The following is a 12,010-nucleotide window of genomic DNA, read 5'->3' on the forward strand; positions in this document are numbered from 1 at the left end:
ATAGTAAGTGCTCAATAGCCCAGAAGCACCCATGTTAGTAGAGGAGAGAGATGGGGCCAGGACCCAGGTACTGGGTGCCTGATGCTGCAGTGGGGGGTGGGGGTGGAGGAAGAGGAGGGAGGGGCAGCCTAGGCAGGGTGGCCTCCACAGCCTGACATTCTTGCCCCCAGTCGCTGGATGAGGCCCTCAAGTACTGCAACTACGTGTTCACCATTGTCTTCATCTTTGAGGCTGTGCTGAAGCTTGTGGCATTTGGTTTCCGGAGGTTCTTCAAAGACAGGTACGTGGGGCAGGGCCACCCAGCACCTTGGGAGACGTGTGCAGCTCTTGGGGGTAGGGACAGGAGAGAGCCACCACCCTCCAGTGGTCTCAGCCTGAGGTCTGCCAAGGTGATGGTGCTAAGCAGAGGTGTGGGATGTAGCCTGTGACACCAAGACGTGTCTGTGGGTGGCACTAGGGTATTTCCAGAGTGATAACAGGATAAACCCCTGAGTGATACCAGGACATTCTCAGAGTGACACCAGGATATATTCTATGGGTAACACCAGGACATACTCTCTGGATGACACCCAGACACTAGAGTGACAATGAAGAGAACTCTTACTCTAAAGGGCTGTGGGTGGGAGAAGGAGGCAGCACAGCTCTGAGCCTGCCCGGCTGCCCAGGTGGAACCAGCTGGACCTGGCCATCGTGCTGCTGTCCATCATGGGCATCACGCTGGAGGAGATCGAGACAAGTGCGGCACTGCCCATCAACCCCACCATCATCCGCATCATGCGTGTGCTCCGCATCGCCCGAGGTAGGCGCCCACCCGCCCATTAGGGCCCGGGGCCACCCCACGTCCTTCCCCATGCCCTGAGGCCTCTGCAGGTGGCTGGCGCTGGTGATAAGAGTGTAAGGGATGAGGTTGGTCCCAGGTCTTGGCCAGCGGGGGGAGGGTCAGACCGGACCTGGCCCCCACCCACTCCTAACACTCACTTCCTGGCCCTAGTGCTGAAGCTGCTCAAGATGGCCACAGGCATGCGGGCCCTGCTGGACACAGTGGTGCAAGCCCTGCCCCAGGTAAGTGAAGAGCTGCCCCAGGAGTGGGCACTGCAGATGCCCCCAAGAGGACAAGGCTGCAGAGAGTGCCTCAGTCGCTGTCATTCATTCATTCGTGTATTCGTGTGGTCATCTGGACTTGCAGATGAATAACATGTAGGGTGGGAACAGCTCTGCTGGGAACGGCTATGCAGGGAATAACAGCTCTGCTGGGAAGGAGATGGCTGTCTGCCTTCTGGGCCTCAGTCCCTCTGGGGAGGACTGAGAACCAGCGCCCATCTTCCCTGATCCGGTACTGGATGCAATGGGATATGGGCAGAGGGCATGGCCGAGGTGGTCTTCTCTGAATCTGAGGACCACACCCAAGGCTCAGGTGTTGGCTGAAAGCTTCATACCTCTTTTGGAGCCAACTCAGGTCCTGTGCCCTTACTTCCTTTGCTCACATCCCGTACCCTGATCTATTGTGGTTTCTTGAGTTAGAAGAAACTCATTGCCCCGTCTGTGCAGTATCCAGTCTTTCTGCCAACCAGCCTGTCTAGCCATGTATCCATTTGTCCATGGTTCTAACCCTCTCAACTAGCCATCTGTCCGCCCAGTCACCTATGTATCCATCCATCCATTATTCAGCCCTCCTGGCCGGCTGGTTGCCTCCGCAGCCATCTACTCACCCCACACAGCTGCCCGTCTACCTAGCACCTCATCTCTCTAACCACCTACTCACCCACGAACCTGTCCATCCACATGCCCACCAGCTCAGTATGTACCCCCCAGCCCCGTAGCGGCCTTCCTCAGCCTTATCTGAGTTACAGTCCCCAAGGTTCTTTGTTCCTGCCTAGTGTCTGTGGGAGTGACGGGGGAAGGAAGGGAGGGAAGCCTGGGCCCAGCCATGCCCCAGCATCAGGGGTGCTGGCAGCGTGTGAAGACAGGGTGCCCTGCCCAGAGGGCACGTATGACAAATGCTAGAAAGGTGGGCCGTCAAGATTCATGGTAGAGCCTCAAATGGGGGTCACTTAGTCTGAAGAGCTCAGCCTTGGCCTCCCCTTAGGACTCCAAGGCTAGAGGCTGGCCCTACATGGAGTCTTCCAGAACCCTGGGGAGCAGAGATGCTGGAGGTGGGGGTAGTCCTGGGTGCTGAGTGGGCATGAGGGGGTGAAGGGGGGCCTTAAATTCCAGACAGCACAAAGAGCTCCTAAGGACCACAGTTGCTCCAGGGCCAGGGAAGCGGGTGAAGGATGAGACTCCAAGGCTGACTCTGGGAATTTGACTCCTCGCCTGGTGGGAACATGGGGCGAGGGTGGCTGGTGGGGTACCAGGCGCTACGTGCGTAGCAGGCGGGATTGAGGCCTGACCTGGTTCTGCTTCTCTCCTGTGTAGGTAGGGAACCTCGGCCTACTTTTCATGCTCCTGTTTTTTATCTATGCTGCCCTGGGAGTGGAGCTGTTCGGTAGGCTCGGTGAGTGAGGTCCAGGAACGTGCAGCCTCACCCATGCACACACGGCCCTTGGAGCTCGGGGTGCTGGCCAGGCCAAGGCAAGGCGCCCTGCTCCCTCAGCCCTTCACTGCACAAGGCAAGCGTGACGGCAGGCACATGCAGGAGCATCGAGGCACACAGACAAGTGTGGTGCCAGACCCACGACACACACGCATACACGTACATACACAGACATGTCTGTAGACACACACGCATGTTCGTGTGCCAGACAGGGGTGCCGAGGCACACGTGAGCCTAAGCAAGTGTGCACATGCAAACAACCACATGCCACCTCGAACCACTTGTGGTTTCCAGGAGATAAATGCAGCAGCATGTCCTTCATAATTATCACCAAGCGTTTCCTTAACACCCCACTCCCACTCCCAGGCCTGAGGCTCTGGTCACTCTGGGCAGGAGGCCGTCGGGGACCCTCTCTGGCAGCCCAGTTCCTCTAGGGTCTCCCTCCCCTTCTACCACGGTCTCCTGAACATTTGGTGTTACTGAACACTCAGTGGCTTCCACAAGCCACCAGTGACCCTGTCCATGAGGTGGCTGAGGTGGTTGGCCATTAAGTGTCTGCCCAGAGGGGGCTTCTGGGACTTGGCAACTGGTACCCCAAAACCCAGGTCTGACTCCTGCCCCCTGGCCCAGCCTCCTGCCCCAGGGTGACCCCATTACTCCACCGCTGTGGGTGGGGGAAGGAGGCAGCACAGCTCTGAGCCTGCCCGGCTGCCCAGGTGGAACCAGCTGGACCTGGCCATCGTGCTGCTGTCCATCATGGGCATCACGCTGGAGGAGATCGAGACAAGTGCGGCACTGCCCATCAACCCCACCATCATCCGCATCATGCGTGTGCTCCGCATCGCCCGAGGTAGGCGCCCACCTGCCCATTAGGGCCCGGGGCCACCCCACGTCCTTCCCCATCCCCTGAGGCCTCTGCAGGTGGCTGGCGCTGGTGATAAGAGTGTAAGGGATGAGGTTGGTCCCAGGTCTTGGCCAGCGGGGGGAGGGTCAGACCGGACCTGGCCCCCACCCACTCCTAACACTCACTTCCTGGCCCTAGTGCTGAAGCTGCTCAAGATGGCCACAGGCATGCGGGCCCTGCTGGACACAGTGGTGCAAGCCCTGCCCCAGGTAAGTGAAGAGCTGCCCCAGGAGTGGGCACTGCAGATGCCCCCAAGAGGACAAGGCTGCAGAGAGTGCCTCAGTCGCTGTCATTCATTCATTCGTGTATTCGTGTGGTCATCTGGACTTGCAGATGAATAACATGTAGGGTGGGAACAGCTCTGCTGGGAACGGCTATGCAGGGAATAACAGCTCTGCTGGGAAGGAGATGGCTGTCTGCCTTCTGGGCCTCAGTCCCTCTGGGGAGGACTGAGAACCAGCGCCCATCTTCCCTGATCCGGTACTGGATGCAATGGGATATGGGCAGAGGGCATGGCCGAGGTGGTCTTCTCTGAATCTGAGGACCACACCCAAGGCTCAGGTGTTGGCTGAAAGCTTCATACCTCTTTTGGAGCCAACTCAGGTCCTGTGCCCTTACTTCCTTTGCTCACATCCCGTACCCTGATCTATTGTGGTTTCTTGAGTTAGAAGAAACTCATTGCCCCGTCTGTGCAGTATCCAGTCTTTCTGCCAACCAGCCTGTCTAGCCATGTATCCATTTGTCCATGGTTCTAACCCTCTCAACTAGCCATCTGTCCGCCCAGTCACCTATGTATCCATCCATCCATTATTCAGCCCTCCTGGCCGGCTGGTTGCCTCCGCAGCCATCTACTCACCCCACACAGCTGCCCGTCTACCTAGCACCTCATCTCTCTAACCACCTACTCACCCACGAACCTGTCCATCCACATGCCCACCAGCTCAGTATGTACCCCCCAGCCCCGTAGCGGCCTTCCTCAGCCTTATCTGAGTTACAGTCCCCAAGGTTCTTTGTTCCTGCCTAGTGTCTGTGGGAGTGACGGGGGAAGGAAGGGAGGGAAGCCTGGGCCCAGCCATGCCCCAGCATCAGGGGTGCTGGCAGCGTGTGAAGACAGGGTGCCCTGCCCAGAGGGCACGTATGACAAATGCTAGAAAGGTGGGCCGTCAAGATTCATGGTAGAGCCTCAAATGGGGGTCACTTAGTCTGAAGAGCTCAGCCTTGGCCTCCCCTTAGGACTCCAAGGCTAGAGGCTGGCCCTACATGGAGTCTTCCAGAACCCTGGGGAGCAGAGATGCTGGAGGTGGGGGTAGTCCTGGGTGCTGAGTGGGCATGAGGGGGTGAAGGGGGGCCTTAAATTCCAGACAGCACAAAGAGCTCCTAAGGACCACAGTTGCTCCAGGGCCAGGGAAGCGGGTGAAGGATGAGACTCCAAGGCTGACTCTGGGAATTTGACTCCTCGCCTGGTGGGAACATGGGGCGAGGGTGGCTGGTGGGGTACCAGGCGCTACGTGCGTAGCAGGCGGGATTGAGGCCTGACCTGGTTCTGCTTCTCTCCTGTGTAGGTAGGGAACCTCGGCCTACTTTTCATGCTCCTGTTTTTTATCTATGCTGCCCTGGGAGTGGAGCTGTTCGGTAGGCTCGGTGAGTGAGGTCCAGGAACGTGCAGCCTCACCCATGCACACACGGCCCTTGGAGCTCGGGGTGCTGGCCAGGCCAAGGCAAGGCGCCCTGCTCCCTCAGCCCTTCACTGCACAAGGCAAGCGTGACGGCAGGCACATGCAGGAGCATCGAGGCACACAGACAAGTGTGGTGCCAGACCCACGACACACACGCATACACGTACATACACAGACATGTCTGTAGACACACACGCACGTTCGTGTGCCAGACAGGGGTGCAGAGGCACACGTGAGCCTAAGCAAGTGTGCGCATGCAAACAACCACATGCCACCTCGAACCACTTGTGGTTTCCAGGAGATAAATGCAGCAGCATGTCCTTCATAATTATCACCAAGCGTTTCCTTAACACCCCACTCCCACTCCCAGGCCTGAGGCTCTGGTCACTCTGGGCGGGAGGCCGTCGGGGACCCTCTCTGGCAGCCCAGTTCCTCTAGGGTCTCCCTCCCCTTCTACCAGGGTCTCCTGAACATTTGGTGTTACTGAACACTCAGTGGCTTCCACGAGCCACCAGTGACCCTGTCCATGAGGTGGCTGAGGTGGTTGTCCATTAAGTGTCTGCCCAGAGGGGGCTTCTGGGACTTGGCAACTGGTACCCCAAAACCCAGGTCTGACTCCTGCCCCCTGGCCCAGCCTCCTGCCCCAGGGTGACCCCATTACTCCACCAAGGCCTAAGGGTATACTGACTAAGAAGGGGCCCTGGGGAGCAGGCAGTGCCATCTCCGGGGGCTGAGCCAGAGCTAGGCTGGCACCAAGGGCTTGTCCTGTCCATCCAGAAAGCCCTAGATGTAGAACAAGTAGGGTGTCCCCTGCGGGTGCCCACCTACTCCACCCCGCACCTGAGCTAGGCCACTGCCTTGCACCCCAGAAGAGCACGACTTCCTCCCTAGGGGAGAGACAGGGCCCACAGCAGGTCCCAGGGCCTCCTGGGCCATTGTGTGCCCTGGCCCAGCTGCACGGCTGACTGGCGGGTCTCTGCCCTACAGAGTGCAGCGAGGACAACCCGTGTGAGGGCCTGAGCAGGCACGCCACCTTTTCCAACTTTGGCATGGCCTTCCTCACACTGTTCCGTGTGTCCACAGGGGACAACTGGAATGGGATCATGAAGGTACTGGCTTGAGTGAGGCAGGTGGGGAGGTGGATTCAGCCTGCGCCGCCCTGCAGCTACCCCTCTGCCCACAGGACACACTTCGGGAGTGCGCCCGTGAGGACAAGCACTGCCTCAGCTACCTGCCGGCCATCTCGCCCATTTACTTTGTAACATTTGTGCTGGTGGCCCAGTTTGTGCTGGTCAACGTGGTGGTAGCCGTGCTCATGAAGCACTTGGAGGAGAGCAACAAGGAGGCCCGCGAGGATGCCGAGCTGGACGCCGAGCTGGAGCTGGAGATAGCACAGGCTCCCCCCGCTCATACCAGGCCCGTAGCCCCACAGAGCCCAGGTGCCGGGCCCGATGCGCCCAGCCTCCTGGTGGCACGCAAGGTGTCTGTGTCCAGGATGCTCTCACTGCCCAATGACAGCTACATGTTCCGGCCTGTGGCACCTGCCTCAGCCCCTCACTCCCAGCCCCTGCAGGAGTTGGAGATGGAGACCTATGTGGGCACAGCCCCCTCCAGTAAGACCCATGAAGGCAGCGGGAGGACACGGGCAGGAGGACTTGGGTGGGAGGACTCTGGACAGGCGATAGCTGCCTAGTTTAGATAATTTTTTTGTTCCAGGCTTGGTCACCTCTGAGCACTCACCACCTGTGGAGTCCTCCACCTCCCTCCAGGTCCCGTCAGCCACATCCTCCCCTGCCAGGGGCAGCAACACTCTCCTCACCCTGCCCCCTCGGGGCGCAGCCCGCTCCCCCAGCTTTAGCCGCCTGCTCTGCAGACAGGTAGGAGAAGACTTCCCTGATTCCTATAGCCAAGGCTTGGGGGCTCTTTGGGGGTTTCCTCTCTCCATTTAAAGGATGAGTGACAGGGACACGATTGGGGGTTCTGTGTTCCTGGAGCCTGTGTATTCTAAACCACCAGGACCACATTCCCTCCTTGAGTCTCATGTCCCCACAGCACTCCCTGCAGTGGTTCCATTGGGCCTTACTTACACCCACAGACTGCCCTCCGTGACCCCCACGGTGCCAAGCTGGGCAGATGGTGTGCAAGGTGGCCTTAGCCCAGCTCTGTGGGGTCTCCAGGGCCCATGGCAAGCTCTCCCTACATTGAGGCCCCAGCCCTCTGCTCCTCACAGCCCCTTCCTAGCATGACTGGTACAGGTGGTTGACACCTGCACACAGGGTGGTCTCCAGAGCAGCATGGGTGGAGCTGGAGGACAATAATGTCCCCACCAGGGGCCCCTAGCCCCATCTCACTTTGGGTCCCTAACCTCAGGGAGTTGAGAGCCTACTCTAGCCCGGGTAGGCAAAGGTCCCTGTTCCCCTTCTGGGTGGGCTTATCGGTCTTATCTGACACCATGCCTTTGCAGGAGGCTGTGCACACCGACTCTCTGGAAACACAGGTCGATGGACCCAGGGACTGCAACCTGGGCTGGGGGGAGCCTGGCAGGAAGACCCCCACGAGGCAGGCATCCCTGAGGGCCTCCCTGCAGTCCCCACCCTGCTCCCCAAGGCCCGCCAGCATCCGCACCCGCAAGCACACTTTGGGACAACGCTATCTCTCCAGCCAGCCACCGGCCCCAGGCGAGGAGGAGGTGGAAGCCCCAGACCCAGCTGATGAGGAGGTCAGCCACATCACCAGCTCAGCCCGAAGCCCCTCACCCCCAGCCCACGAGGTGGTGGGTGGTGAGCCAGGCTTGCACAGGCTCTACGATGTGGACGCCCAGGGCTTCCTGGACCAGTCTGGCCGGGTGGACGAGCATCGGAGGTCCTTGGTGGAGCAGGGTGGAGGGGACGGCCGCCTAGAGACTGGAGAGGTGAAGGTCCGGGCCCTGGAGGCCGAGCCAGCCCTAGGGGCACGCAGGAAGAAGAAAATGAGCCCTCCATGCATCTCTGTAGACCCCCCTGTGGAGGATGAGGGTTCAGCCCGGCCCCCCACGGTGGAAGGCAGTAGTACCACCCTGCGGCGGAGAACCCCGTCCTGTGAGCCCATGGAGGGCATGGGGGTGGACCCTACCACCAAGGGGGAGCGGTGGGGCCAGGCCCCCAGCCGCTCAGAGCACTTGACCATCCCCAGCTTTGCCTTCGAACCATTGGATGTGGGGGGCCCCAGTGGGGACCTGTACTTGGACAGTGGCCACAGGGTGGCCCTGGAACCCAGAGCTTCCTCCTCAGGGGCCACAGCACCTTCCGAACCCCACAAAACAGAGTCTCTGGTGGCCTCTGGCGACCCCCCAGAGAAGGGGCGGGGACTCTACCTCAAAGTCCCCCAGAGTTTTGTAAAGAAAGCAGTATCTCTTCCAGCCAGCCCCACCCCAGATGACAGTGTGGACGAGCCTGTGTAAGCTGAGGGCACAGTGCTACACAGGCTTGGCACTGGGGTTGGGGTATACCCGGTGGGGTGGTGGCCCAGGTGGGGCCATGCATGGACGCTGGCAGAGGAGCCAGGAGGATATCCGCCCAGGGAGATGGAGGCAGATGCTATTCTGGGTGAAGAAGAACAAGCTAGTTCTTCGGCCTGCGAGCCTCCACCCATCCATTCAGGTTTGGGTGTTTCCATGTTTTGCCACTGTGGTCTGAGACTCTGCCGGTGGCCTGCCCAGCAGTCCCGTTAATGAGAGAGCTGCATCCACGGGACAAGGACCAGAAGGTGACCAAAAGCAAAAAGGCAGAGGCTGCCCAGCAGAGCCCTGTTCTCACGTCCACTTATTTTTATAGAGAACACTCACTTGGGGCCGCTTGTGCCCTCCCGGGTGGCAGCTGTCTCCAAAGCCCCCACAGCCACGCTTCACTGTCACTCAGTCTGAGCTCTCATCCATTTATCCCAACCCCCACCCCCGCATTGCTTTCTCTCCATCTTCCCTTTCGCACCCCCTCCACACCATTCTGTCCAGAAAACACCCATTAACTCTGGTCTCTGGGAAATGCCACATCACCAGGAAGTGGGAGCCTTGCAATAAGACGCCGCCCCCACACCAGTGCCGGGCACCTCTGATGGCAGTCCTGAGGTCCGGGCTGAGCGTTTCCTGCTGATGCCCCTCTATTTTGTTTCATTTCTTCTCTAAATTCAGGTTAAAAGTTGCAATAATCTGATGCAGAAAATTCAGCTTCTCAAGTTTGGGGATGAGCAGAGCAAAGCGAAATAAATATTAACTTATTAAAGGAACGAGTTGGATGACAGAATCAGTCACTCCACATGGGTCGATGGGGGAGCTGTGTGATGTTGGCCACCACAGCTGGGCCACAGGGTCTCCTCAAGCAACAGCCCTACTGGGGCTCTCCTGCCTCCTACAGTTTCCCCACTCTGGCAGATCCACAGATAGAAAGTTCTTCAGTGGGAAAAGGTGAGCTCGCCATAGTGGCCGACTCCACATGGCATCATTCACATACTGGAGAAACCACATCTGACAACGCGGGAAGAAGTTTTTGCCTGGGCTCCTGTTAGGGATAGGTTCTGTGCGGGCAGAGGTGGGAGCATCCCCACAGTGAGAGCTTCCTAGCTGGATGGTCAACCTAGGGCTTCAGAAGGCATCCCACTCTCCTGTCTCTCTGCCCTGAAGTCTCCTACCCCCAGCCTTTGGCACTGACCTTGACCCCACCCCATGTTCTCCTGGCCTTTCAGGGACCAGAGCTTATTTGTAACCTCTCCTTGCCCTGGAATCCTGGTCTTGGGGGTTTCTTAGAAGGGTCTAAGTTCAAGGTCTAGACTGAATTTGGCAGAGACAGATCAGGCCCCATGACTAGAGTCTCACTAGCCCACTCTCCCCAATGTCCCTGTCCCTAACCCATGACCAGGTCCCATGGTCACCACTGCATATCAAATGGGCACAGCACTAGCTGCCCAGTTCGGGGCAGCCCTTCCTAACTGTCCTCTATTTGACCTTCGATTACTGAGCTGATTAGAGCCCTATGGGAGGCGCTGGGACTTTCCTGTCCCCACCCACCCCCAGCTACTTGACCAACTCCAAGTCACAGGCTGGGTGGGAGGGGCCCTTCAGGTCAGCAATTCCCTCTTACATGTGGGGAACTGAAGACAAGAGGAGTTTGCCTGGTGATCCACCAGGACTCAGCTTCTCGGCACACAACTTATCTCACCAGCACCTGGCCCAGAGCCTTGACTCAAAAGTGTGTGCGCCATGTTTGACCTGATGATGAACAGGGGTGACACTTGCACCATCTTTGTGTGTGGAGCCTGCACTGAACCTGTGACAACCACACAGGGAAGGGGATCTGCCCTCATTAAACTGGCTCGAGGAAGCGAAGTTGGAGCTCAGGCCACCCCTTCCAGGCTCCAAAGGGCCTGATGTCACCCATTATGGGAGTGGGGGGAAGGGAGGAATGGTTGGGAGCGTTGAGGAACTCAGGTCCTTAGCCTCCTGGATCCCCAAGGGCCTTCGGGTATCCACTGGAAATTTCAGGGCCCTCACATGTCCCGGCTCAGTTCATCCCCAGCATTGGGACTCCACTTCCCACATACATGGCTCCCTGCAAGGTCCTTGACACCCCCAGGATTCCAAGCCTGCTCTCTGAGCAGGAAACTCTGAACACCCTCCACATGGTCCCTACAATAACTGTGACACAGACTCATTTCTGTCCCCATTTGACAAGAGCAAACAGGCACAGGGATGGATGTCTTGCCCTGAAGTACCCCCCTATCCTGGCCCTGATAGGGGTTTCCCACAGCCCAGTGATCATGGGCCATGTGGGCCTGCATGGCAGCCCCCGCGGGAGGACCCCAGCAGGCACAGGGAGGGCTGCCCCTCCCCACAAACACACAGCCCCACTGGACCAGCGGAAGGCCAGTTTGATCCTCCCTGATAACCCAACGCTCACTTTTATCTGTCACCTGCCACATGGCTGAGCTGGCTGAGTTCCTCAGGATTCAGGGCCAGATAAGGGGAAACGGGGGGGGCGGGTATGGGGCTTCCTCCCTGCTCCCCCCAGTGGGGGTCTCACCCGCAGGCTCCACCCATCCGTCTTTCCTTGGTCCACCTCCACCCAAGGGCTTCTTGTCCCTCGGTGTCCCCCAGCACGATCTGCATGTAGATAGTCTAAATGTGCTTGTGTAAGGTTAGCAATGCAGAGAGGGCACGAGGGAGGAAGGAGGGACAGGTTCAGTCCATCGTCTTTCACGTTCCAGGATGGGCATGTGTTACAGCTACAATAAAATAATTAAAGATGAAAGGAAAATGAGGAGGGCGAGCGCCTCTCCCACCACGGTTTCCACAGCAGTGAGGGCGCAGGGTGAGTGGGGGCAGAGGCCCTTCCCACTCAGATCCGCAGCGTCTACACCGCAGGGAGCAGAGCTGCTGGTTTATGGGAATCCGTGCCCAAGAGACAGCCTGAACTGCAAGGCAGCCTGACGCAGAACACCCCCCAGCGAGTTGACATCTGCAGTGCTGGGAAAACATGTCCAGTGACTGGGGACATCCAAGAGGGCCACGTCCTTGGACTTTGGGCCTGGGGGCACCGTCCCCAGTATTGCAGGTGGACCGCTGTCCCCTCTCCTGCCAAGGGTGAAGCCTCCAATTGTGAATCAAAAACGATAAACATGAACATTAAAAACTTAATGAGGAGCCACACTCACCAGAATGGCAGATTAAAGGGAGTGACTTGGTGCCATCCCCGTTGCTGGGAGGGGACACATTTGACATCTAGGAAATGGAGGGTGCCTCAGCCCCCTTACTGGCACATGATGCAGTCATTCAGGGTGTGTGCACAGGAATGGCCTGGCCGCCTGGTTCTAAGACCCCAACTGGAAACACCCCAAGTGCCTGTAGCAGCCTGGACATCAGGCTCCACT

At 58.6% G+C, this 12,010-nt stretch overlaps 1 protein-coding gene across 1 annotated transcript in view; it reads left to right on the top strand.

Annotated features, from left to right (window-relative positions):
• The window catches only part of CACNA1H (calcium voltage-gated channel subunit alpha1 H), a 73,114-nt gene extending 64,562 nt beyond the window's left edge, over positions 1-8,552 (top strand). The window contains exons 28-35 of the mRNA XM_011376985.1: positions 171-280; positions 666-799; positions 992-1,062; positions 2,416-2,494; positions 6,101-6,222; positions 6,297-6,726; positions 6,830-6,990; positions 7,578-8,552. Of these exons, the coding sequence (XP_011375287.1) occupies positions 171-280; positions 666-799; positions 992-1,062; positions 2,416-2,494; positions 6,101-6,222; positions 6,297-6,726; positions 6,830-6,990; positions 7,578-8,552 (2,082 nt within the window). The remainder of the gene's footprint in view (positions 1-170; positions 281-665; positions 800-991; positions 1,063-2,415; positions 2,495-6,100; positions 6,223-6,296; positions 6,727-6,829; positions 6,991-7,577) is intronic.
• The last annotated feature ends 3,458 nt before the right edge of the window (positions 8,553-12,010 follow it).

This window comes from Pteropus vampyrus, unplaced genomic scaffold, assembly GCF_000151845.1.
Source record: "Pteropus vampyrus isolate Shadow unplaced genomic scaffold, Pvam_2.0 Scaffold303, whole genome shotgun sequence".
NCBI classification, from domain to species: Eukaryota; Metazoa; Chordata; class Mammalia; order Chiroptera; family Pteropodidae; genus Pteropus; species Pteropus vampyrus.